Source organism: Nelumbo lutea, chromosome 1 (assembly GCF_056320005.1).
Source record: "Nelumbo lutea isolate HS-2025 chromosome 1, American lotus-T2T, whole genome shotgun sequence".
In the NCBI taxonomy this organism is placed as follows: Eukaryota; Viridiplantae; Streptophyta; class Magnoliopsida; order Proteales; family Nelumbonaceae; genus Nelumbo; species Nelumbo lutea.
This window is the reverse complement of record NC_142684.1, coordinates 72,665,383-72,691,360: the sequence shown is the minus strand read 5'-3', so window position 1 is coordinate 72,691,360 and position 25,978 is coordinate 72,665,383. Positions and strand designations below refer to the sequence as shown.

The 25,978-nt window shown below is 38.2% G+C and overlaps 4 protein-coding genes across 6 annotated transcripts; 3 read left to right on the top strand and 1 right to left on the bottom strand.

Moving 5' to 3' along the window:
* Positions 1–4,543: 4,543 nt before the first annotated feature.
* LOC148875304 (Tetratricopeptide repeat (TPR)-like superfamily protein) lies at positions 4,544–7,422 on the top strand. Its single transcript, XM_088964435.1, has one exon. It carries the CDS (start codon positions 4,685–4,687, stop codon positions 6,860–6,862), a length of 2,178 nt encoding a protein of 725 aa, XP_088820561.1. The 5' UTR covers positions 4,544–4,684; the 3' UTR covers positions 6,863–7,422.
* Positions 6,917–12,956, bottom strand: LOC148875303 (SWAP (Suppressor-of-White-APricot)/surp domain-containing protein). Of its 3 annotated transcripts, XM_088964432.1 has the most exons (4): positions 12,408–12,956; positions 10,570–10,736; positions 9,240–10,064; positions 6,917–8,626 (listed from the first exon to the last, which is right to left on the bottom strand). In XM_088964432.1, the coding sequence occupies exons 1-4, from the start codon at positions 12,676–12,678 to the stop codon at positions 7,058–7,060; spliced, it is 2,832 nt and encodes a 943-aa protein (XP_088820558.1). In that variant the 5' UTR covers positions 12,679–12,956; the 3' UTR covers positions 6,917–7,057. The 3 variants fall into 3 exon arrangements, with proteins under 3 accessions (XP_088820558.1, XP_088820559.1, XP_088820560.1); XM_088964433.1 differs by lacking the exons at positions 10,570–10,736; positions 12,408–12,956 and adding an exon at positions 10,142–10,458; XM_088964434.1 differs by lacking the exons at positions 10,570–10,736; positions 12,408–12,956 and adding an exon at positions 10,182–10,458.
* A 5,675-nt stretch (positions 12,957–18,631) lies between these two features.
* LOC148875302 (wall-associated receptor kinase-like 15) lies at positions 18,632–20,278 on the top strand. Its single transcript, XM_088964431.1, has 3 exons — positions 18,632–19,679; positions 19,856–19,900; positions 19,999–20,278. The coding sequence occupies exons 1-3, from the start codon at positions 18,833–18,835 to the stop codon at positions 20,121–20,123; spliced, it is 1,017 nt and encodes a 338-aa protein (XP_088820557.1). The 5' UTR covers positions 18,632–18,832; the 3' UTR covers positions 20,124–20,278.
* A 1,666-nt stretch (positions 20,279–21,944) lies between these two features.
* Positions 21,945–23,930, top strand: LOC148875301 (Tetratricopeptide repeat (TPR)-like superfamily protein). The gene has a single exon (XM_088964430.1). It carries the CDS (start codon positions 22,281–22,283, stop codon positions 23,706–23,708), a length of 1,428 nt encoding a protein of 475 aa, XP_088820556.1. The 5' UTR covers positions 21,945–22,280; the 3' UTR covers positions 23,709–23,930.
* Positions 23,931–25,978: the final 2,048 nt, after the last annotated feature.

Here is a 25,978-nt window from a genome sequence, read left to right as displayed (position 1 = left end):
ATTAATTAAGGTCTGTCTGACTCGTAATCGGAATCGGAACAGAAATCAGTTGGAATAGAATTCTCATTAATTCTCAATGGAGGGGAGTCATTCCCTGAAATAGGAGAATGCCATTCCATCAAGAATTAATGGAAATCAGATCCTGATCCCATTCAATCAAATATTTGGAATCGGGCCATTTCAATACTGATTCAGACCCCTAAACCAAATAGATCTTTAGATTAATTTTTGTTCTCAATTTGAGAAATTGAGTCATTTAACTAAATATGACTTTTATCTAGAAATATGGATATGTTATGTATATAAAAAGTTGCATGTATTAAAAAAATTAACCTAGAATGCCATTGAGTGTTTGAATTATATATATATGTATGTATATAATAAGTATGCATGTATATAGCCCTTGAATATTGAGATATGAAATTAGTGATGACTTCAAGGTTACTTTATATGACAGAATGGTTTTCCTAAACAGTCCTCCATGCAGCTAGGGGTGGTCACAAGTCATGCTTCTCATGAGTTATTCAAGTTTGGCTCGACTTGGTTTAAATCGAGCTTCGAGTTAAGCTCGAGCCTGATACATAGGCTCGTTTGCTAGTTGAGCCGAGTTTGAGCCCAGCGAAGGTCAACTTGTGAAGCTCGCGAGCCTAATATAATAAATAAATAAATAAGTTTTTATTATATACATACATACATACATATATAAATATATATAAAATAAATAATTTGTATAATTCGTATTTTTTGTATGTAAAATAAAAACAATTTTTATATGTATATTTTTTATTATATATATAATAATAAATACTTATTTTGTTGTATGTAAAATAAAAAAAAATATGAATATATATATATATATAATTTTTATTTTTTAAGAAAAATTTTGGCTTGTAATCAAACTCGAGCCAAGCCGAGCTCAAATTTGTAACCTTTGAACCAATCTCGAGCTTAAATCTCTAGCTCGAATCAAACTCTAGCTCAATCTCAAGTCTCTAACTCGAGCTCAAAGACTATATCAACGAGCCGAACTCGAATAACCAAATATTCGACTCGACTCGAATCCACCCTACGTGCAGCACTTGGATTTGAGTATTGGGCATGCGCTTTTTTCTTATTTCTTTAATCAAAAGATTTCATGCTTGAGAATTTTGATGCATGTTCGATTAATAAGGGAAGATTAGTGCTTGAAGACAGACAACATAATATTATATGCATGTAATATTGTTAAAACCTTCGACTATATACACTACTGACTGATATTATTCTTAATTTCATGTGACAAGTCAGAATTCCAAATTTTCGCCAAAAAGATCACAAACAAAATAAGAGATTAGATTTGAATTAATTTAGAGGCTAATTTTATCATCAAAGCACTAGTTCTACTTGTACCTATTACTCATTAGTCATCATGCATGACGGACCTAATAAATTAATTGTAAGAATAAGATGGCACTGAAAAGGAAACATTTGGTGTTATCTACCATCATTATCCTACTACTAATTAATCCAAGTTGGGCGGCAGGGGGTGACCCATGCATCTAATCTAATTAAAGTGACAGGTGCTGGATGCTGATTCATCATCAATAGAGTTTCAAACTTTGAAGAAGGGGTATTTGGCAAGTTCACAATCTTATCTGATAACTTGCAAACGTGGCAAGCACTAGTGGGATTTACGTAGGTTGTGGTAGTGAAGTGGAGTTGGGGATATTCATTCCACGTCTGCTTGTCTTCTGATCTTCCTCATGGACACCCTCTTGACTCTTATCATCATTACCTACAGCAACAGGCTACAGGCTACAGGGACATTAGCTAGAAAATCACAAAACGCTCCCTTCAAGCTACCTCATGAAAAGCTCCATAAGTCATAAATGGACAGCCACAGACGATGATTTTAAATTAGAGAAATTAGAGGCTATAGATTAATGAGAGATATATATTTTGGGTGCCTAGGTCTGGATCGATGATCACAATATACTGGAGAAGCCTCCAAGACCAAGAGAGAATTCAACTGACATAATTAAGGCCTCTAAATAATTAAGATCAACAGTATTGGACACCACTGATGTGTCATCCTAATTAACCGATGATCAGTGACTACTTGTAGATCATTGCTTGGTTTAATGGAAACATGGATTTTCAAAGGTGATTATTAGATTGATCAGTGACATATAACTGATAAGTAGGGTTATTGGTGATGCTCTCAGTAAGGCCAACAATATATATATATATATATATATATATATATATATATATATATATATATATATATATATATATATATATATATATATATATATATTTAATTAGGTACATCATTAAGGGGTCACACACTCACACCCAAGACGCAAACATGTGTATATATCGCATGATTCAAAGAGCTAATAATTAAGATTCTATATTTTTTTTAAATAATTTTTTCAACCTGAGATTTTCATGATAGACATGTTGGGAGGGGTTTGAATATTTATAAAGAAAAACCCCCTACTATAAATATTTGGCTTTTTTTTGTTGGTTCAAAGACGAATATATTTCTCATAATAAGTACCCTTAATTAATTACATTAATGTTGCAATATTATTTTAAATTTAGATGAACAAGCAGGAAACCTTACCAACCATAAGATATATAGGCTCCACACAGAAAGCCATGAAGCTGTGATTGCTGAAAACCCGAAAAGCGAAAAATAAATTTGCATGAGCTGAGAAATTGACTTTCTGCTGCTGAAGTTCTTTCCGACAACTCAGAAACAGTTCAGTGAATGCAGCAGCTCAATTAACGCTGAAACCCTCCCACATGGGCTGTAAAGTTGGTCATCGACTGATTCCTTTAATAATTGACTTGATAAGTATTATTTATGTGTATTAACTGCTCTAAAATGCCTACTTAGATCCAACAGTCGGACCATTTGATGTGTGAACGACCAACTTTAATGGGTCATGTCGATATTCAATTTTGGCATCCTAAACCGGCTCAAAGACAAACCTATTCTTTTCTTTTCTTTATATTGATTTTTCTTCTCCTGTTGCTGAAATCAATATGAACATTTAGGGAAAGGAATATTGACCCAGCAAATAGATATTAAATAAATTATTAAAAGAAGTCTAATTAACTACAAATCCCAACAGAATACTTTCACAGAATAAAGTGGGGAAGAATGCTTTGAGAGGTTCTGTAGGACTTTCTCCAGCTGCATGAAGGAAAAGCAAACATAATCCTCCATGGAAGAAGACTTTATGGGGCTGCCGAATAATTAATCAATCTTGGAACGTTGAATGTTTGGTAATTTCTCACATTTTCATGGAAAATATACTGAGAACGGAAAGTAGAGAAACAAAGATATGTCAGTTTCTAGTCCAAAATGGCTGGGGAGCTAGCCCAACAGACAAAAAGGATAAAAGAAAAATTATATTCTAAGTCCTCTCGTCAGTTTCTAGACGAGACTTGCAATAGAAGTCTGATTGAAAGTTGAAACAGACAGATATAGCTAAAATTTTGTATTGGGACCTGATAATTCAAACCATTAACTTGTCAGATTAAGCTTCGAAATTTTGAAAAGATTCACACTGGTTCTGTTTTAGTGGTTTCTAACAAAAATATCTGTTTCTTATTGACCAAATACTATTTGTTTGCCTAAAACATATATCAATACAACAAGGAAGGTAGATGGAGCAAGGGCAAAGTTCAAAGTATGCCAAGTTCTATGTCAATTGTCAAGGATTCCTTACTGAAATCTCGCTACTCATCACTGGTTACTTGGGTTATGTATTTATGTTTGGTTTGATAGAAAATAAGAGAGAAAAAGTATAAATTGGGGGAATGTCTTTCCATTCCCTCAATTTTCTGTTTTTCTATTATTTCCTATCAAAACAAACACAGCCTAAGGTCTATAAGTTGACCCAGTTCGCATGGCCCGATAGCATATGGGGGCCCAAACATGTTGTCGGGTCAGTTGTGGTATAAATTCTACAAACACAAATTATTATTAAGGGAAAATTCCCGATCAGTACCCTATACTTTGGCTCGAGTGACAATTTGATCCTCAAACTTTAAAATACGATAATCTAGTACTCGAATTTTCAAAATGTGACAATCCAGTACCTGTCGTTAACTAGTCCGTTAATCAGCCGTTAAGTGACATTTGAAAAGTCAAACATGCCCTTCAAATGACATCTAATTCTCTTTATGAACCATCCAAACATTGACAAAAAACTCAAGAGTCCCAAATCCTAACATCTTCTATTCAAAAAGGTTGGCGACTATTTAGAAGAATCTAAAATTTTGGACTGTTCATTTGATTGTCAATGTTTGGATGCTTGATAAAGAGAATTAGATTACATTCTTAAGGCATTTTTGACTTTTCAAATGTCATTTAAAGGCTGATTAAATGACTGGTTAACGACAAGTACTAGATTGTCACATTTTGAAAATACAGATATTGAATTATTATATTTTAAAAATATGGATATTGAATTATTATATTTTAAAAGTTCAGGTATTAAATTATCACATTTTAAAATTTAGAAACCCAATTTTCACTTGAACCAAATAATGGATACTCATTGAGAATTTTCCCTATTATTAATCCTTGTTTTAGCTTCTATGGAATGGAGGTGCTAAACTTACCTCTTTGGCTTAGCGCTCGCAATCGTCAAACCACCACCACCGCTGCAGCCACGAGCCACCTATGCGTAGCGTCACCAAGTCGGTTAACGAACTAATCAATCGTCTCTCGACGGCAGGAGCTTACCAAGATGTCCTCCTCACCTTCTTCTCTATGCTCAAAGACAACGTTGCTCCCGACGCTTACACATTCCCCTGTTTGCTCAAAGCTTGCACTTCTCTGGGCTTATCTTCCCATGGCCTTTCATTCCATCATCGCATCATCGTTTATGGGTACTCGTCTGATGCCTACATTGCCTCCTCTCTCGTCCACATGTATTCTAAATTTGGAGACATTCACCTCGCGCGTAAGGTTTTCGACACGATGCATGAAAGAAATGTTGTTCCTTGGACAGCCATTATCGGCTGTTATTCACGTATGGGTCACGTTGATTTGGCTTTCTCTATGTATAATCAGATGCGAGAAGAATATGTTCAACCCAATTCGGTTACCATGTTGGGCTTGCTCTCTGGTGTTTCACAGCTCGCCCATTTGCAATGTCTGCATGCTTCCGTAATTCGATGTGGTTTTGTGTCTGATATTGTAGTTTTGAATTCTTTGTTGAATGTGTATGCTAGATGTGGAATGGTAGATAATGCTCGGCATCTGTTCGAATTGATGGATCACAAGGACATTGTTTCATGGAATTCTCTCATTGCCGGTTACTCCCAGAATGATAACTTGAACGAATCTTTGGAGCTTTTGAATAGAATGAAGATTGAGGGAATATCACCCGACGAGCAGACTTTTGGGTCTGTGGTGTCTGTTGTTGCAAATGACAGTGCACTTAAATTGGGCAAGTTGGTCCATGGACAGATTGTCAAGACTGGGTTTGAATCGGATGCACACATAGAGACAACCCTTGTTGTCATGTATTTAAAATGCGGAAAATCTGAAGATTCGTTTCAGATATTTAATCAGATTGCAAGTAAGGATGTCATTTCGTGGACAGCGATGATTTCAGGTCTTGTGCAGAATGATCGATCGGATGAGGCACTCCATGTCTTCCAATGGATGTTACAGTCAATGGTAATGCCTTGTACTGCAACCATAGCTAGTGTCCTTGCAGCTTGCGCACAATTTGGTTCATTTGCTCATGGAATCTCCATTCATGGCTACATCATAAGACAGAGAATGCAACTAGACATAGCCGTCCAGAATTCACTTCTCTCCATGTATGCCAAGTGTGGTAGGGTGAAGCAAAGCCAAGTTGTGTTTGACGGAATGTGCAATAGAGATGTGGTTTCGTGGAATGCCATAGTCTCTGGTTATGCTCAGAATGGCCATTTAGACAAGGCCATGCTCCTCTTTAATGAAATGAGAATCGCCCACCAAAGACCCGACTCCATTACAGTTGTATCCCTTCTACAAGCCTGTGCTTCCCTCGGGGCACTTCATCAAGGGAAGTGGATCCACACTTTTGTGATAAGAAATAATATTCGGCCTTCCATCTCAGTTGACACTGCTCTGATCGACATGTACTCAAAATGTGGGGACATAAGGATTGCAGAGATATGCTTTAACAGGATAGTAAAGCATGATGTGGTGTCATGGAGCACAATAATCGCAGGATTTGGTGCTCATGGCAAGGGCGAGATTGCTTTGAACATGTACGCAAAATTTCTCAGCACGGGAATTGAGCCAAACCACGTCACATTCCTCTCTGTGCTCTCCGCATGTAGTCATGCAGGACTTGTTGCCCAGGGGTTGCACATTTTCCAGTCTATGATAAAAGATTTTGGGGTTGAGCCAAAACTTGAGCATTGTGCCTGCATTGTTGATCTCCTTGGCCGAGCTGGGCAACTAGAAGAGGCATACAACTTCATCAAAAAGATGTTCGTGCTGCCTCCTATTGATGTTCTTGGTATACTCCTTGATGGTTGTCGCTTGCATAGAAATACAGATCTTGGAGAAATTGTCGCCAGAGAAATCCTCATGTTGAAGCCTAATAATGCTAGCAATTATGTCCAATTAGCACATAGTTATGCTTCAATTAAACGATGGGATGGAGTGGGAGAAATATGGATGAAGATGAGATCGTTGGGCTTGAAAAAGGTGCCTGGTTGGAGCTCAATTGAACTACATGGTACCATCACAACGTTCTTTGTACATCACAGTTCACATTCCAAGCATGAAGAGATGATGTTGACGTTGAATATGTTGACTACAGAAATAAGAGACATGAGAAAACTTAACTGCTAGTTATTATCAGAAAATAGCCTTGGAAACTGAAAAGCAACACATAACCCAAATATCTTTGAAAAGATAACCATTTTGATCCTTGAGATGGAATGGAACCGGAAGGAATACATGCTGGACTTCGACCATGAGAACAAGGCCTAGAATCAAGAATATTACAATAAGAGCTAATGATAGAAGTGCAAAAACGTATGATGATCACATGGTCGCCAGCAACATGGCCCTAACCTTTGCCCTCAGCTCATCAGGCACCTCTGTAGTGTCAGATGGCCTAGCGTTTGATGGGGTTTCTCCCGTGGGAGGAGGATCCGTTGATAAACCCAGAGATGTCTCCCTAGTAGCATTACCACCAATCTTCACTGTATTTGAATCAGCTGAGACACTTGCACTAATCTCATCATCCTCAGATTCTGCTGTTCTTTCTGAGTGGGATCTCCCCCTATGCTTATGATTCCGACTCCGATGCCGATGCTCATCTTCAGATGAGCTATGGTGCTTGTGCCGGTGACGAGATTCCTTACAACTAGGAGATGAATGTCTCTTTCTATGTTTGCGCTCTTCCCTATGGGAAGAATGATGAGAACGGTGCTTCTTCCTACTGTGCTTATGATCCCTTTCCTCATCATCATTGTCATCTTCCTCGTGCCTTCTGGACTTTGAATGTTGCTTCTTCCTCAGTTTTCGATCCTCATGATCATCATCAGGCTCTTTCTTTTCATAAACATCCATTTTATTGGACGTGTGGGCATCTAATGGTACTGAGCTACCCTCTCTTTCTCTGTCCACAATATCACCTTCTTCCCCTGAATGATTTGAAAATAGAGGGACCTGTGTACCTGGTACTGACCCCTTGCAACCAGAACCTAGTAAACCAGAATGTGCAGAATCTGGTGGTTCTGCATATAAACGGGGTAACAGTTCTTTTGAATGAGGTGCTTTCCCACTTTTTATCATTGCAGCAAACATCTTTGCCCTCTTCAATCTCTCTGCCTTTTGCTTCTGCTCTCTTGTTAAACATGCTTCAGATGAGTCAGCCTCACTTGCAGCTGCAAGGGCTGCTGTCTTAGCAATAGCCTTGGCAACTGATACATCACTGGTCCTGCTACCTTCCTTCTCTGAGTAGTCAACTTTTTGAGACGAATCAATAGGCATGGAAAAACTGGGATCACCATTTAGGATTGATTTTGGAGTAGAGCTCCGAGCTCGGGATGAGAGACTACATAGGCTTGAAGCTTGGCCATCCTCAGCACTGCCCCGACCAGAATCATCCACCGATGTCTTTGGGAGGATATCTAGTTTGGGATTCCTTAGGCCCCTAGTTGCAGCCAAAAGAATAGCTTCGGCTGCATCTACACTTACTCCATTCCTACCGGAAATTGGTTTTGGAGTAGAGCTCTGAACTTGGGATGAGGATAGACTACCAAAGCTTGAAGCAGGCTTGCACTCACCACCAAGGCCCCGACTGGAATCAAGTGATGACTTTGCAAGGATATCCAATTTAGCATTTTTCAGGCCTCTTGTTGCTGCAAGAAGAATGGCTTCAGCTGCATCCACACTCACTCCACTTGGCTGTAGGGTTGGTTTGGATGATATGTCTTGCACATCCTTCTTTGGCCCACCGATTACCATCTTAAACTTTTCCTTCCTCTCAAAATCATATGGAATATCATCATGACTGGAAGATCCCTTTGACAACTTATCCTTGTCTTTAGAAGCAGCCTTTAAATCGCACATCTGAGATGAGGGGCTTTTTCCAGGCAATTTTGACTGTGGAAGTTCAGAAATGCATTAATAAGAGAGGACAAATAGAATAAATATTAATTTGATATCCTAACTGATAATCAAAATTCTCTAGCTTATGAAATCAATAACTGTGTAAAGGATCTACTTTAGACCTCATGATCATTTTAGAATCAGAATAAGTTACCTAAATATTTCTTTAAAAAAATAATGTATTCAAAAACTGGTATAAGAAATTAATTTAAAAAAATGTCTGAACACTAAACTTGCAACATAATAGTTATCAGAACTGCTAGTTGGCCAGATTTGAGGTCCACAGGGATGACTCTACTGGGGCTCTAGTACCAAAGTCATTTTTCTTTTCTGAAAAATGTATGGGGAGGCTATAATTGGCAGATTGGGGTTTTCTTCTTCAGGTTTGTATTTTTTTCTTGTACTTCCATCCTTTTGTTTAAGAAAACTCTGTTGAAACCGTTCCCTACCACGAAAAAAACTGAAGAACAAAAAGTTTGACATTTAAATAAATAGAAGCTTCAAAGTACAACAGTCAATCTAGACAACTAAACTAATCAGAGGTCATAGATTTGATGTTATTTTTACTACAGTGACTAAAATAGAAATAAATTCCAAAGAAGTTAACCTCTTGAGCTTTTTGGAGAGCTTTGAGATAATATGGATGATATTGGTTGGATGACAGTAGGAATGGAAATCTCCCAGTTTGGCTATCCTGCTCTATGAGAACTGATTCAAATTCTTTCCCATTTTTCAGAATGAACTCAACTATTTTATCCACCATTCTTTTTAAGTCAGATGGAGGCTCCAAAATCAAAGATTGAGCCTTGGATGTGCTAGGCATATTAGAAGCCTGAGCTTTATACACAGCAGCATGATGTGAACCCAATACATCACCTTCTTTTTTCCTACTACTGCTAGTACCAGCATTTATCGTAGTCACCAATCGGTTTCTTTTTGATGAGGGGGCCTTCTCCTTAATAGCAGGAAGTGGGCATTTGGAAGTTTCCTCTTCTTTTCTGATCAATTTACCACAAGATTCTGCTTCTTTTGAATCATGCGAAATGGTTGTATCAGCAGCTTTTAAGGATTCACCAAGCTCCTTTTCTTTGCATTCTGTTGCAGCGTGGAGTGCAGTGTCCTCATCCTCCCCAGTCCCATATACAGATCCAAGCAATGATAATGCCCCAGCTGCAACATCACCTGTCTGATTTTGCTCATTATCTGCTTTCTCACCATCTTCTTGAGGTTTAGCATCCATCTCCGACTTTAGAAGTTCTGGATGGTCAACAAGGTATCTGAAATATGCATGAAGATGATGGTCAGGCATCAAGAACCCAAATGTTGGGTTGTCCCCTTGTTTCACCCTCAATACAATTTCTGACTGTCCTCCATGTTTGCAGACAAATAAAGCAGTTCTCGCAATAATTTGATGCACCTTCTCTGTTGGAGGCTGAAACCGAAAGAGAAAAAAGGCCACTCAGTAATGATGAAATTCATGACGGAAAAATACTCTAGGAAAAAACATACATCTTACTAAAAGTTCCAAGTTAGAACCATGGAATCTCACATATATCTGACAAATATAAAGATCATGAAAGAGAATTTTGTAACAATATGTTTCAGCCAATTTGCTTGAAAGTGTTCTGCTGATGATTTATTTTCCTCATGAAGTAACAAAAACCTATCTTCCTAATCCCACCTGCATGGTCCCTTGGTCATGAAACATCAAAAGGAAACAAGGTTCCCATGAATGGCAACCTTACGTCAAGAACTCCACACTGCTCCGAGTATCTGAAACTTAGACATGGTAACCCTTAGAATAACATATGTACTTTGGACAATTAGCAGCGACCAGATTGACAAGCATTAATAACTTCATACAAACAATAATATACAGGGCATATGAAGAAAAAAAAAATATCTGGCATAAAGTCAAAATGCAAGAGAGCACTTACTAGGCTCTGGAGTAGAAATTCAGGCACCGGGAATGGTGGAAGAAAACTGGAAGATCCCAAACCACCATCAGAATTCCTCTGGTGAATGGAAGCATCAGAATTTTCATATGAAAAGGCAACAGTACGGTAGGCACCTTTATCTGCCAGTTTTGCTCCACTGTCTGGTTCTGAATGATGAAAAGTAGAATTTTAAAACAAGTTTGCACAGGCAAGGTTCAGTATCAACAGATTGGTGAGTATGCATCAAGCAATACACTACAGAGATATTAAGAAGAAAAAAAGAAAATAAGAAATAGTGGAGTCGGGTGAAACGATTCTTACTTGCCCCAAGAGAGATGTAAATGTTGCAAATTAGGAATCCTTCCCGCAACTTGGAAATGTATTGCAAATAAAGCACTATCCTGATACAGAACAGAAACTAGAATGCCTTTCTATATAGAGCCCAAGTTAAGGGGTGCTGGTATTTTAGAAATGTTTCCAAATACTAGAACAACCCACAACATGCTCTCCAATGGAAATTCGAATTGAATGCAGTTACTGTGGTTACAGAAACAAGCATCTTGGGTGGCAGGTCCATGTAAGCATGTTTGTATTGTTGCTTGCACCTTGGCCACAATGAACCGAATGACGAATGGGCAGTACTGTTGCTAAGAAATATAACTTTAGCTAGAGATAGGGTGGGCAAAAATGGAGATAGTTTGGGATGCTCCCAGGCCAGGGGTACTGCAAGCCACCTGACATGTAAATTGAAATGGATGTGGTTACCTGTCAGCCAATTGCAATTTCTTATATTTGTGCAGCTGAGTAGCTGACATTTGTATTGCTGCTGCTATTACTCATTCTAATAGCTTTTGGTACATTAATAAGTTTCTTTTGATTGCATTAATGATAACCACGGAATTGGTAACTTCCGAAGCTTGGGAACAGCATCCATAATTGTGGAGCTTGGCGTATCTAATAGTGAAAGATATTTTCCATCAGTTTGTGTCTTCTTTCCCCAACTGTCAACTTATATTTGGTTTCTATCGGTCCTTGTAGTAGGAAAAGGGAAAATATATTTCTCTGTAGTAATGCTCAATTTATGGGAACCAACTGAAACTTATGCTTCAAAAGTAAATGCCTCTCCGACCTGCTAAGAATTCAAGGCAGGAAATCTGTCTTCCCAGATTACAATTTTTCCATAGAATAACAGTAAGGGTTACATTAGTAGACCACCTAGGGTGTCATTTTGGCCATAAAGAGTGGACTTAGTGCCAATACAGGGCCTTAAATAGCTCCAAATGACACCATATACGGTGTATTAATTGCATCTAGACAGGTTCGGAGCCTAAGAATAAAACTAGCCTCCACTATATGCTGCTTTATTTTGTATTCGTTGTTCAAAAGGATGATGTAAATTTTTCTGCAATAAAGAAAACGAAATAATTTTAATTCGAGTTATCACATAAAGATGCATTCGTCAGTAGGTTGAGTTGTTTATTCGTATATCTCCTTCAACATTCCAGGTAAGATTTTATAATAATTCGAAATTAAAGCATGTAAACTCCTATTTTTATTTTTTTGGCAAAAATCAAAAGGATTCATTAAAATCCATGTTAAGTTCATTAAAGAACATCCTTGAGAGGCGAACAAAACGCTTAACTATAATTGCGGTCACACCCAAACAAAATTTCATGTAGATTTACTGATATATTGGCACCAGAAAAGTAGATAAGAAAATAAATAACAGGTGCGCTAAGAAATCGGCCATTTTTTAATTCAAATAACAAGAAAAAGGTAAGATGAAGGACAACTAAGACAGAGAGGAGATCAGAGCATGGAGGACAAGGAAAACGGACCTGGAAGGGATGATTGATCTTGGTCATCGGAGGGTGGTGGTAGATCGAGATATCTCTCTTCATCGAGCTCAGCCTCGAACGAAGAAGGAGAGGAAGGGTGATGGCGGCGCCTCTTGATGGGAAGCGGAGGGTGTTGAAGGAGGTGCCGGACGTCGTAGCGATCGATGAGGAGCGAATTCCACTCGACTAAGGCGTCAGAAGAGTTGATGAATGCGGCAGTAGAGTCGTCATCGAAAAGAAGGGCATGGCGTCCCACCACTTCGAGATCCATAATCAATCAATCGACCTCTGTCGGAACCCTAGAAACTGTGATTGCCTTCTGTTCCAAAACTGACAGGAGGAGATAAAAGAGAACATAAGAGGTAGCTCTTCTTCGGACTTCGGAGACACCTTCTCCTGTGAATGATGCTCTAGACTTTAGCGTCCTCCTCTCGTTGATCACTGTCTACGTCTTCTCTCTGAAACACAGCGACGAGGGCGAGAAAAAGCAAAAACGGAGAGACGGCTGAAATAAGGCGGTAAATATACAATTTCTCTTTTTAATTTGTCTCCATTTTTTTGGTGGGTGTCTTCTGTTTCGTTGTTTGGATCTGGGATAGATACTTTTCTCCTTAGGTTATGTTTGGTTTGTTAGAAAATAAGACAGTTGTGGGAAAGAGAGACTCGAAAGTCGAAACTTTACCTTAGCTTCCTGTTTCTCTCTTAATTCTATAAAACCAAACACAGCCTTAATCTTTAGGTTAACGGTCTTTTAACCGAGCGATGATATTGATAACAGCCTCCACTCCAATTCTTTAAGCAGCTACCTTAGCGGTTCTGACCTCCTACCTACAATATTAAACAATCATTGTAAAAAACGTGAGGGACTAATTATCTGGACGATCTTAGCCGTCGAATAATAACTATTACAATTGGACGACTGTGATTTAAGTCTCGGATTGACTTCTTCACGTGATGGGAAATTACACTGACCAAACTGCAAACCCTTGTTCTTTATCCGAAAAAAAGGGTAAAATATAAAAACCTCTCCTGAGGTTTCTGACAATCATAAAAGGCTCCCCTATGATTTCATTTTCACAAAAACCTCCCTTATTGTATTGAGAAAAGCTGCAGTTACCTCCCTTTGTTTTATTGTCATGGACATAAAATGTTCGTCTATTGCATTAATTTTTTAAAAATATCCATTTACCCTTACATCTATCAATTTACATAAAAACTTACTAAAATACCCCCAAAATAATTTTTCACTTTTAATTAAAAAATATCTCCAAATTAGATTGAAGAGAATAAAATAATTTTACTCTATAAAAATGTTAGATCTAATGAAGTTTAGAAGGGCAAATTTGGCATTTTGTTGAAAATTTCCCTAATAAATTATAACGGTAATTTTGTAACTTTGAAGTCTTCAATGCTAGAACAAAGATGGAAGGAAGGTAATTGCATTTGCAGGTTTTTATGAAAGTGAAACCTCAGGAAAGGTTTCTATGATTATCAGAAACTTCAGGGGAGGTTTTTATATTTCACCCAAGAAAAACTACAAACCTTGTTTCAACAAAGCCAAAACAAGGTCTGAACCATTGGATTTACCGTTTTAAAGTAGGATTTATTTGGGCCCATAGTCAAAGATATGCGGTTTAACAAGGATATCTTCTTCTTCTATTGAGGTTTCTATGATTATCAAAAGCTTCAAGGAAGTTCTTATATTTTACCCAAGAAAAACTACAAACCTTGTTTCAACAAAGCCAAAACAAAGTCTGAACCATTGGATTTACCAATTCAAAGTAGGATTTCTTTGGGCCCACAGTCAAAGATATGTGGTTACAACAAGGATATCTTCTGTATCACTTTTCGTTGTTGGTTCCTAGTGAAGGGGAAGAACATCAGATGGATGATCAATCTCTTAACTTAGAATGATCAATAGTGAAACTATGGCAACCATCAATGCAATTCCTTTATTAACATCCGAAGATATGAACTTCATGATACAGAGTGAATAAATCCCTGAACTCAATCTTCAGTTACCAGTTTCTTAATTCTACATCTGTAGATGCATTGTTTTGAAATCTCTTACTCAAATAGGGGCACAATGAAACAACAGTAAGAACCAACATCAACAAAGCTTCCATTGTATCTGAGTGAACACTACATCAGACTTCAGAGATCCTAAATAGAACATGGGTACAGATAACAAAGGTTCATAAAACTTCTTGTTCTTGCTAGTCCTGTACTGTAGCTCTTTCATCATGCAGACAAGTGGCCATTCATCTAGGACAGGAAGCAATACCATGCCAGCTCCACTCCACCTTTGTCTTCATCAGTCCTTCCTATTCCTTTCCTCCAAAGAAATAAAGGATGATAAGCTATGAAATAAGTAGCTAGACATCAAAAAACAGGGGTGCAGAATCCATCAATTTCTAAAGCAAACGATGTTGATAGTTTATACAACCAGAATTTTTTCCAGAGGGAAGGCAAAAGAATAGAATGCCTGTGATATTATCTGGAAAAATCTCCAAGAAAATGCTTTTGTTTTGAAAAGTGTGTTGTTTGTTCTCAGATTTCCCAACAGAAAGCAAATGGAAAAATTCAGTAGCATCTATCTCCAATGATGGAAGCTTGCATCCTGTACAGGCCAAGCAGAAAAGGGATGTCCCTTGACATGCTCATTTGTACCAATAAACTCTACGAGAAGTGAATCCTGACTCCGCATGTGGAAGAACAAGGAAGCAAAAGGTTGGGGAGCTTTTTTCTGCCTCTCCTTGTACACAAATAAAGGCAGAGATGGTATCACTTCAGAAAATCAAGACAAAATGTCAGCCAAGTAAGTCATCTAGATACATAAGGCAGGCTAAAGACTGAGAAAGAGAAAGAGAGTTGTTTCATGGTGCCAAAAATATTTCTTTACACTTATGCTATGTTTGGTTTGAAGGAAAAGGTAGGGAAACCTATACAAGGTTTGTAAAGGTTTCCCTACCTTTCCCTACTTTTTCCTTCAAACCAAACACAGCCTTAAAAGATGTACTTTCTGTTCAAGTTAGGAGAGATTAGAAGATACTTAAGGGGTTTTAGTAGATCTTTGGGAACATTTTATTTCTTAGCAGATCTTAGGAGATATCTTATTCTCTTTTATTTTGGAAATCAAAATTCGATTTTAATTGCTAGATATTCCACCCTATGAATCTGCAAATAGGCTCATAAACCTAGATATTCCACCCATGGTTTGACTAAGGCAACAATGTCCTGGTTATTTGATTAACATATTAAGTTGATGTTATTTTTAATTATCAAAAAAAAAGGTTGATTTTATTTTCAGACTCTGATAGAAGTTATTGTAGAGATCATTACTAAGTAACAGAGTAACATATCATATGTGTTAGAGAATAAAAACCTATTCAGGGACCTCACCTAAAAAAGCTTAAGCTTTTAGGTTGAATGGTTCCCTGAGATGCTATCAAAAGCCTGTTTGACCAAGTGGTCTAGTGTTCAATCTTCATCGCCCCCCATTATATTTAATTAAATTTCAGCACAAGGAATGGGTAGTCCTGTGCTTGTCCACACTTCATGCCTGACAGATTTTTCCCTGAGAATACACATCCTCTTAGGTGTTCACACCAAGGACCTGTTTTCTTTTCGGTAAGTTACTTACTGGGTAAATGTAGTTACCTGGGTAAGTTTTTCCTGGGAAACGCTTACCCGGGTAAGTGCATTTACCCATGTTTTTTTATTTCTCATGTAAATATGGCAATGATCATTTTAGCCATTAAAATCCATTATTTAAAAAGACATTTTTGTCTCAATCAAGTGTTGGCAACTTTCCCTCTAGGTGGGAAAGTTATTTACTCACCTAGGAGATGGGTATCACTTACCCAGGTAATTGGTACCCAGGACAATAAACTTTCCCTGGTCCCCACATAAATCTGAAAAAAGAATATGGGGTTCTTGGTCAATGGGAACCAAAATCCCATTGACCATCTTTCCCCCCTCTCAAAATCTGAAAAAAACAACGCCCCCTAAAAGTATTTGAGACTGGAGCCTTTTTTCACCTCACTTGAAATTTGAACTTAGTATTCATCTTTTGCAGTCAAACTCTTGTGTATTTGAAAGCTTTTTATAGAACTGGCTGCAGTTAAAATTTGTCTAGGTTAAGGAAATATTGGGTTTTGACAAGATTGTACTTCTCATGGTTTCCAGGAAGAACAAGTTCTAGCATTTGTGCACATCACCTGAAATTCAAAAAATGTTTATCAACTGTAATCCAATAGGACTATGATTCAATTCCATGAATTATTTAATTTTACAAGTGTAATTTAAACAGTTAGGGCAACTGAAAGTGTTGGAAGGATAAGTAAACAATGCATGCATTTGACAGACAAATTGATAAATGGTAACAGATGATACCTGAAATCCCAACAAAGTTATCAAGCTCCCCAAAGTGAGCCTACACTGGAGGCTTAGCTTGAGCAGGGTCTGCTAGCTCTGAGGGAGGAACTCCATAGAAAGCAACAACAACATCAACTTCAGGAATCAAAACAGCACATGCAATTGAGAGAGTACCATCAATTTATCCTACCTATTAGTGTGAAGTCTGTTGGTTACATGTAGGATCTCACTTCCATGCATGACACTGTCAAGATAAATGATCATAACAATACACTTAATTCACAAATAAGATAAATGGAAAATTTTTAAGGGATTATCCATTTTTCTGTTAAGTTTTAACTTTTTAAATTAATTGAAGGTCATAATGCATGACAAACCCCAAGTCAGTAAGCCCTTTGTATTGAATCTCTTCCTTAGTTTGTTGTTAGGTTAAAATACCTGATCTTTCACACCTTTTGATTTATAAGTTATAACAGAAAAAGGGAACTCTCTAACAACTCTATCATTGCAAAGGCTGGTAAGATAGGAAGATGGGCTAGAGGTTTCTATAACATGATCAAGCATAACAGTATTAGTGCACCTCCAACAAATAAAAGTAAGCATCAGTGTACCTTCTCTGGACCATTTGCCTTGAGCCAGCTAACTGAAGCACATATATCCTTAACAGCACCTTTCTAATTTTTATAGATAAATAGTGATTCATCACTAAAATCATGTAAAAGAGAAAGCAAATATCTTCACAAAGATAAGTCTTACTCTGGTGAAAACTACTATGGCAGGAGCATCTTCTTTGACCCATCAAATGTCTGATGAAAAAAGAATGAAAAATCAGATACAAACATCGTCATCATCATCCAAGCCTTGTCCCAACTATATGGGGTGGACTACATCAATCACTGTTTTGCCAGTTTTCTGTTTAATGTTGTATCCATTGTTAAATTATTGGCACTTAAATCGTTTCTTATTACTTCTATCCATGTCCTTTTTGGTCTACCCATTGCCCTTCTAGCCCTCTCAACTTGTAACAAATCAAGAAATCAAATACAAATATAATAACATCAGTTGTATTTGTAATACGAAGGAAAAACTAAAATCAGCAAATGATTTTTTGATCAGCAACAATAGCTCATAATTTTATCAATGATCCGGAGCTCCAAACATTCCAAATAAGAATAGAGGAGTAAAACAAAGCAAAACCGTGGAATTTGGGGACTTGCACACAAGATTTGAACTCCACTTATAACCCAAAAGATTAAGCTAATGAGCTGTGGGTCAATCCTTGTATACAAGCCCCTTGCACTTTTTATCCTTTTTTCTAATGTGGTTCTCTTCACTCCACTTAACTCCACAACTCAAATGTATATCCGAAACAGTCTGGTTTTTGTTTCCTTAGGCTGTGTTTGGTTTGAAAGAAAAGCCAGGAAAAGAAGGGACAGGTAGGGAAATCCATACAGAGGCTTCTATAGGTTTCCCTTTCTTTTCTTTCCAACCAAACACAGCCTTTATGAATGGCTTTCTTTACCAAAAAAGAACAATATAATGACCCAAAATGAAAATCATCTTTGGTAAACGTTGGCATCATACAAGGAGTTGCTACATGTTGGCATTGTTAAGTTATCCAACATTCCCAACTTCTGACCAGGAGGGTGCATACTTGGTTGTCAATCCAATAGATGCTTGGTGTTGGTTACTTGGTTTCAGTCAAAAGGGACATTTTGTGGACCCCGTCCACCTTAGAAGAGTCGTTGGCTTGTGATTGGCTGTTTTAGGTGTGATCATCTGCCATTGTTAACCCAACATCCCCACCTCTCAGCATTCTTCCTGAAACTGAAAGCAGGAATGCAAAAGCACTTAGAAAGAAAAGAAAAGAGAACAAATTAAAGAAAAAGCAAAAGCAAAAGTAAATAAGGCTTGATAGAGATTCTCCAATCCCCATCTTCTGTATTAAGAAAGACTTCACTTGGATAATCTGACCGACTTCTTAATCATACAAATCCTGACTCTGAGAAGATCATGATATCTTCTGTCTGTCACCATCCGTATCACTAATGGGTTCTCTCTTGAGACATAGACTGATATCAGAAATTGGGTCCTGTTCTTGTTCTTATTTGTTTGTTATAACATCTCTACTTGCTCTTTCCTTCTTCAAATCCATATTCGCTCAGTCAAGCCTCTGTAGAAGCTCTTGTGGCTATATCCCCATCAAGTACCCTTTTGGTATCGACGATGGTTGTGGAAGCCCCTACTACCGACATATGTTCGTCTGCTCAGAGTCTGGAAAACTTGAACTACGAACACCTTCCGGGAGATACCCAATTCGGAGCATAAGTTATTCTGATTTCCACATTCTACTTTCTGATCCATTCATGTGGAACTGCGAAGATGGCGACAACTTCCGTCCGACCAGGCAATTCAGTCTCGACACCAGCACTCCATTCTCCCTCTCCTCTCAGAATGAATACCTCTTCTTCAACTGTAGCGAGGAAGATGTGCTCATCGAGCCCAAGCCCAGCTTCTGCGAGCGGTTCCCCGAGCGTTGTGACTCATCCTGTGACAGTGCTAGCTATCTCTGCCGTCACTTACCTGATTGCCCAGCCGCACTGGGTGGGAGTAGTTCTTGCTGTTCTTACTACCCAAAGGCTACGGAATCTTTAAGGTTGATGTTGCAATACTGTGCATCTTACACTAGCGTTCATTGGAAAACTGTTGGGGCAGCTCCGCCTTATGATCAAATCCCAGAGTATGGAATCCGGATAGATTTTGATATTCCGGTGACCACCCGTTGCCTTCAGTGTCAGGATAATTCCAGGGGTGGAGGGACATGCGGATTTGATACTGGGACGCAGAGTTTCTTGTGCCTCTGTGAGGAAGGAAATGTAACCACTTTCTGTTCAGGTATGTTAAACATGGCTATTGATTTAATGCTGAACCTCTGTTACAGAAGTATTAAGTTCAATTTTGGGTTTGCTTGATGGAAATTGAAGTTTGAATCGTTAAATAAAGTAGCTTGAAAATGCTTTCTGCCTTTGATATATAATCTCAAGACTAATGCATATTTTCCATATCCACAGATCATGGCAGTTCTGGGTATAGTGCAAAGGTGGGAGTAATTGCCGGTAAGATAGATTTATATTATATGTAGGGGTGTTTTTGTTCTGCTTTGGTTTTTTGGATGGTGTTATGGCCATGGTGACCATGTCATTTGTCAATGCAGGGACGACGTCAGCAGTTTCCGTCGCTGCTGTAGGGATTGGAGCTGTTGTGTGGTATTTTAAAAGAGTGAGAGCTAAAGCACCAGTAGCATGTGGAGTCCAGAGCAATGAAAATAGGCTCTTCTGAGTTTTTTGGGATCCAAATTCCCAAAATTTTTGTTTTGCTTCTCTTTCTTTTCCTTGTTTTCAATCTCAATGCCTGATACCATATCATATGAAGCATATCCTAAATTCCTAGTTATTATTCATTAATTATTAATAAATCCTTCTCTCATTTCTTTTTAGTTTTTACTGAGCAGCTTATATATATGGCCAAAAAAACATAAAAACATGTAAATTATTTGGAGCATGACACAACGGGGTAGCCCATCAGCAAGAGACCTTACCAATCAGCTTATTGGCACCTTGTCTGATTTCTGAGCATGTTAGACAGCCTTATTTTTAGAGATCGTGGCAAATGCCTATAAATTGAAGATTGTTTTTACAGACACCAAAGCGGTCCACTAGCATTTTCAGTGAAGAGAAGAAACAAGAAAAAGTATCTGTTTTAAATACCCTGCTGCTTTATGTATTTTTGACTGTCCCATATAAAACTCAGCGTCCCTGTCAAGATTTTTACCATATGGAAATGGAAGGCAAATTAGATGAATTCAGATCTACTCATAGAATCGGTGCTCACAGCAAACCGTCCATTGGAAACATCTCCTCATGAATAAAATATAAAGTATGGGATGTTTCCAATGTGCGCTGCAAGGGTTTTGAGATGGTGTTTCAAGTCCATGTAGGCATCACGTAGGAAATTATACTTCCAGGGTAAAAAAATTTGGTTGAACCATTTTAAGTGAGAAATGATAGGAAATGGAAACACTTTGGAATCTATATTACTCACAACTGCTTCGAACACCAAAACGGTGTTTGGATTCGAGCTAGAAACTTGAGCTTGAATTGGGATTGAGTCAAAAGCTTGTAAATTTGAACTCAATTATTTTTTTATTTGACATATAAAAATTAAGAATTATAAAAACTAGTTATTATATATATATAATAAAAATATTATATATACATATGTATGTATGTATGTATATGCATATGTGTAAAAACTCAATTAGGCTCGAGCTTAGCTTGAAACTCAGTTTAGACTAAGTTGAATCGATCTTTTCACGCAACCACCCCTATTTCTCACAATAACGAGGTAACATTTCCTATATGTTGTGTGGCCATATAACTTATAACCACAAAAAAGCTGTTAAGGTCATAAAAGTAAAACCCATATAGAGATAGATAGATAGATAGAATCCTTCTAGCCTTGTATACCATATATAATATATGGTTATTGTTTACATGCACACAATGTGTCCTATGCTAAGTATGTTATATGCTCTTACACTCGTCTATTGAAAACTTAAAATTTAGGGAAATTTTCACTTTAGTACCCTGAACTTTGAGGGTAATGTCAAGTTAGTATCCGAACTTTCAAATGTGTCACTGTAGTGCCTAAACTTTTAAAGTGTCAAGTTGGTCCCTGTCGTTAATCGACTATCAGCTATCTGTTGAAAATGCCAAATCTACCCTTCTAAAGAAGACACTATTCATTATCTTCTACCTTAAAACAGAACCGGTTATCTTCAACGAAAAAGAGAAAAAAAAATGAAATATGATAGAGGGAAACAACTGAAAGCAAAGAAATAATTAGATAAGAATGTATTTCAGATCTAAAGGTAGAAGAAAATGAACAATGCTTTCTTTTGAAGGGTAGTTTTGATATTTTCAACAAATAACTGACGATCGATTAACGGTAGGGACCAACTTGACAATTTTTGAAAATTTAAGTACTGCAGTGACACGTTTGAAAATTCCATACAAACTTGACACTACCCCCAAATTTCAGGGTACTAAAGTTAAATCTTTTCCTAAAATTTAAAGGGGTGTAGCATGAGAATTCGGGCGTAGGTTTGTAACTTGGGCTGAGAATTTGCTAAAATTTGAATGGGCTAAATTCTGTATAAATTCTTCTAAGTAGCTATTTGCACCCCTGCTTGAGCTCAATTCAATTTGGGTCCATAACCATATAAGGGTGATGGTGGGTCCTCGGCTTCTTGCAGCAAAAACAATTAGAACCTACATTGGTGATTGATTCGCAAATTATTGACACAAACGTAGCGAAGGTAACAATGGAGGATGTATGCAGCAAACAGCAGCTGAGCTGAGCTCCCCTGAAAGGCTGCAACAGTCTCCCAGTTTAGTCCTCAACTCAAATAAATCATGAGTACTTGATTGGATTGGCATGACATACCCGCCGGAGCGTCTACTACTACTTCTTCAGCGCTTCATCAAACATAGCAACCAAGTCAATCAGATCCATTCCCTCCTCATCACCAACGGTCACCTCCAATTCCAACCCGCTTGCAAGAATTCAGCTCTGAAATGGATAAGCACCCTTCTTTACAACACTTTGATCAGAGCCCACCTCAACCTCGGAGACCCTCACAAGGCCTTACTCCTCTTCACCCATATGCTTGCTCACCAAGCCGCACCCAACAATTACACCTTCCCTTCTCTCATCAAAGCTGCTGCTTCTGCCTTACCTTCCATGGTTTCCCTTGCAGGCAGACCTATTCACACCCAACTCATTAGACGAGGATTGTCGCTTGACCCGTTTATTCAAACATCCCTCGTTAGCTTTTATTCACTAATTGGTGACATAGAACATGCTCGTCATGTCTTCGAAGAAATTCCCCACCCATGCATTGTCGCTTTCAATTCAATGCTCGACGCTTTTGGCAAGAATGGGAATATGGGTAGAGCTGTTGCACTCTTCGAATGCATGCCCGAGAGAGATATAGTTTCATGGACGAGTATCATTAGTGGGTTTGGGAAGAATGGGCACTTCCAAGAGGCAATTCGGTTTTTTGAGAAGATGATGTTTCATGAAGATATAATTGATCGTCTAATTATACCCAACGAAGCTACATTGGTAAGTGTCCTCTCTGCCTGCGCTAACTTGGACGAAGGAGCTTTGTATCAAGGGAGGCAAATCCATGGTTACATTCTGAGGAACGAGATTGAAATAACAGTGTTTCTGGGAACAGCATTAATAGATATGTATGGGAAGACAGGATGTCTGGAGAGCGCGACTAGAGTATTCAACAAAATGACTGTTAAAGAGGTGTGCACTTGGAACGCAATCATTTCATCGTTGGCTTCTAATGGCAGAGAGAAACAGGCCTTAGACATGTTTGAGGAGATGAGGGTGGAAGGCCTGCAGCCAAACGAGGTTACTTTTGTTGCAGTGTTAGCTGCTTGTGCTCGTTCCAAACTGGTGGAGATGGGTTTGAAATTGTTTCGATCGATGCTGCATGATTTTGGTGTCAATCCTAAAATGGAGCACTACGGTTGCGTGGTTGATCTCCTGGGCAGAGCAGGGCTTCTGGAGCAGGCAGCTGAAATTATTAGGGGTATGCCTTTCGAGCCGGATGCCACTGTTCTGGGGGCTCTTCTTGGTGCTTGCAGGGTTCATGGGGCCGTTGGTTTGGCAAGTGACGTGGGGAGGAGGTTGCTTGAACTGCAGCCATGGCATTGCGGGCGATACGTGGTATTGTCCAACATTTATGCTGAGGCAGGGGAATGGGGCTCTGCTGCAGATTTGAGGAAAGCCATGGTACAGGCTGGAATTAGGAAGATTCCCGCATATAGCTGCTTAGACTCCATGTAGAAATACACCGGGATTCCGCCCTCTCTCTCTCTCTCTCTCTCATTCTCATATATATTTATGGAAGAAAAGACTGAGCTACACCAGGCGGGGGCGGGGGTAGCTCTTCCCCTCAAATCAGCATCACAAATGAAACTAAGATCACAAAACCTAAAATCTCTGTTATTAACTTGACACCTTAGAGCCCTTCGGGCAAGCCAATCAACCGCATGATTTTAGAATCAATAAGCTTGAGACATTCCTTGATAATGCATCCCAATCCCCAGGGAGGAACCAATCTACCATTGAGACAGTCAATGACAATTTTAGAATCTTCTTCAATGGTGATCCATTGGTTCTTGTAGTTGATCTCTACGTTTATAGCTTCTCAAGCCGCCCACGCTTCAGCAAGGTTAACCGTTGATCCAATCCTAAGGGCCTTGGTTTTAAGAACTTTGCCCTGATGATTCCTAGCAATGCATCCAATGGCACAACTTCCAGTATTAGAACATGTAGCATCAAAGTTTATTTTGATGCAGTCGGGTTTAAGTTTGAGCCACCCACCCAACTTGCTTCCAAGACTTACCCAATATTGGTTCAAAACTCAAAATGGTTTCTTTAATTTCGTTCTAATAACTTAATGCTTATTTGGGAATTACTGCACTTACATCAAAGCATTTTTCATTTCTGTTCTTCCATATGAACCAGTAAAAACAAGCAATTTTCTCTTTTATGAATTTATCCTTGAAACACCAATTCTGGTTACCTAAACTAGACCACCACTGCTTCAAAGTAATATCATAGGATCTAAACACTGGTAACACTTCAACCAACCTATTCCAAATTTGTTTCGCTGATTCACACTTAACAAATAGGTGATCAATATTCTCCTCTTCCCCGCAGTAAACACATGCTGGGTCAATTCTACAACCCCTCGCAATAAGATTATTTTTAGTGGGAAGTTTGTCATTTAAGAGAAGGAAAAGGGAAGTTTTAATTTTCAGAAGAACCAAGGGACTCCAAAAATTATTTATATAATTATTTGACAAACAGGCTCCCCTATTAAAAATGACATTCATCTAAATAAGCCGATTTAACCAAAAAATCTCCATCCGGATTTAATTTCCACACTCTCTTATCCTCCATATCATCCTAGGGAAGCAAAATCGGTTTAATGTATTGCCAAATCCGAGGGGAGGCAATCATTTTAATTACATCCTCCATCCAAACCCTTTCTTCGTGGTCAATCACCCTACTAATTGGAAAATCCATGACATTATTACCATTTCCTATTCTCCAAGTGGATCCCCTTTTAATCAAATCTCTAGAGCCTAAAATCCCCCTCCAGGCCCAAGAAACACCTTTTTTTTTGGGTTAACCTCCCAAAGTTATTTTTCTTGAGATATTTACTTGAATCCACTCTAACCCAAAGATTATCTTGACAGTTAATAACTTTCCAGCCTAGCTTAGCAAGAAGAGCCCGGTTGGACCATTTCAAATTCTTTATTCCTAAACCTCCCCACATTTTTAGAGTGCAAACTCTACTCCAGTTAACTAAATGGATGGGGTTCTGGCTATTCGTATTTGACCATAGAAAATCCCTTTGGGCTTTTTCAATGTCCTCAATTACATTGTTTAGAATTTTAAAGGTTTGCATAATAAACTGAGGTACTATGGACGCAGCAGAATTAATAAGCATTAATTTCCCAGCCAAAGAAAGAGAATTTTTTTTCCACCCAGCCAGTTTATTGGCCATTTTTTCTTTAATATATTTAAAGGTTTCCTTTGTAACTCTACCATCAATGATTGGAGCTCCAAGATAAGTTTTATTCTTTCTTTCAATGGGATTCTTTCTTTCAATGGGAATCTTAAGGATTTTGGCCATGATTTTTTGAAAACGGTTAGGAATATTTTTGGAAAAACATATGGCCTACTTAAGGTAATTAGGGAGCTGCCCAGAAGCTTTAGCAAAATTGTGCAAAATCTCCCTAATTATCAAACAAACTTTGATTGACGCCTTAACAAAGATAATACAATCATCCGCAAATTGCAGAATGGGAATGGATGGACCCTCCTAGAAGCTCTACACCTTAGACTTTTTCACCACACTAAGCCTCCATGCTAAGTTTGCCAGTTAAGACTTCAGCACAAAGCACAAATATGTACGGAGAAAGGGGATCCCCCTGTCTAATGCCTTTGTTGGCACTAAGTGATGTAGAGGGAGAACCATTTATAAGGATTTGGAATGAAACCATGCTAATACATTCTATCACCCAATTTATCCACTTAGTATG

Coding starts and splice junctions, on each gene's coding strand:
- LOC148875301 (XM_088964430.1), top strand. CDS start 22,281: ATGACATACCCGCCGGAGCGTCTACTACTACTTCTTCAGCGCTTCATC.
- LOC148875304 (XM_088964435.1), top strand. CDS start 4,685: ATGCGTAGCGTCACCAAGTCGGTTAACGAACTAATCAATCGTCTCTCG.
- LOC148875303 (XM_088964432.1), bottom strand. CDS start 12,678: ATGGATCTCGAAGTGGTGGGACGCCATGCCCTTCTTTTCGATGACGAC. Junction 10,737..12,407: donor AGATCAATCATCCCTTCCAG/GTCCGTTTTCCT, acceptor TTCATCATTCAG/AACCAGACAGTGGAGCAAAA. Junction 8,627..9,239: donor CTCTCCAAAAAGCTCAAGAG/GTTAACTTCTTT, acceptor GAACTTCCACAG/TCAAAATTGCCTGGAAAAAG.
- LOC148875302 (XM_088964431.1), top strand. CDS start 18,833: ATGGGTTCTCTCTTGAGACATAGACTGATATCAGAAATTGGGTCCTGT. Junction 19,680..19,855: donor TGTAACCACTTTCTGTTCAG/GTATGTTAAACA, acceptor CCATATCCACAG/ATCATGGCAGTTCTGGGTAT. Junction 19,901..19,998: donor AAAGGTGGGAGTAATTGCCG/GTAAGATAGATT, acceptor TTGTCAATGCAG/GGACGACGTCAGCAGTTTCC.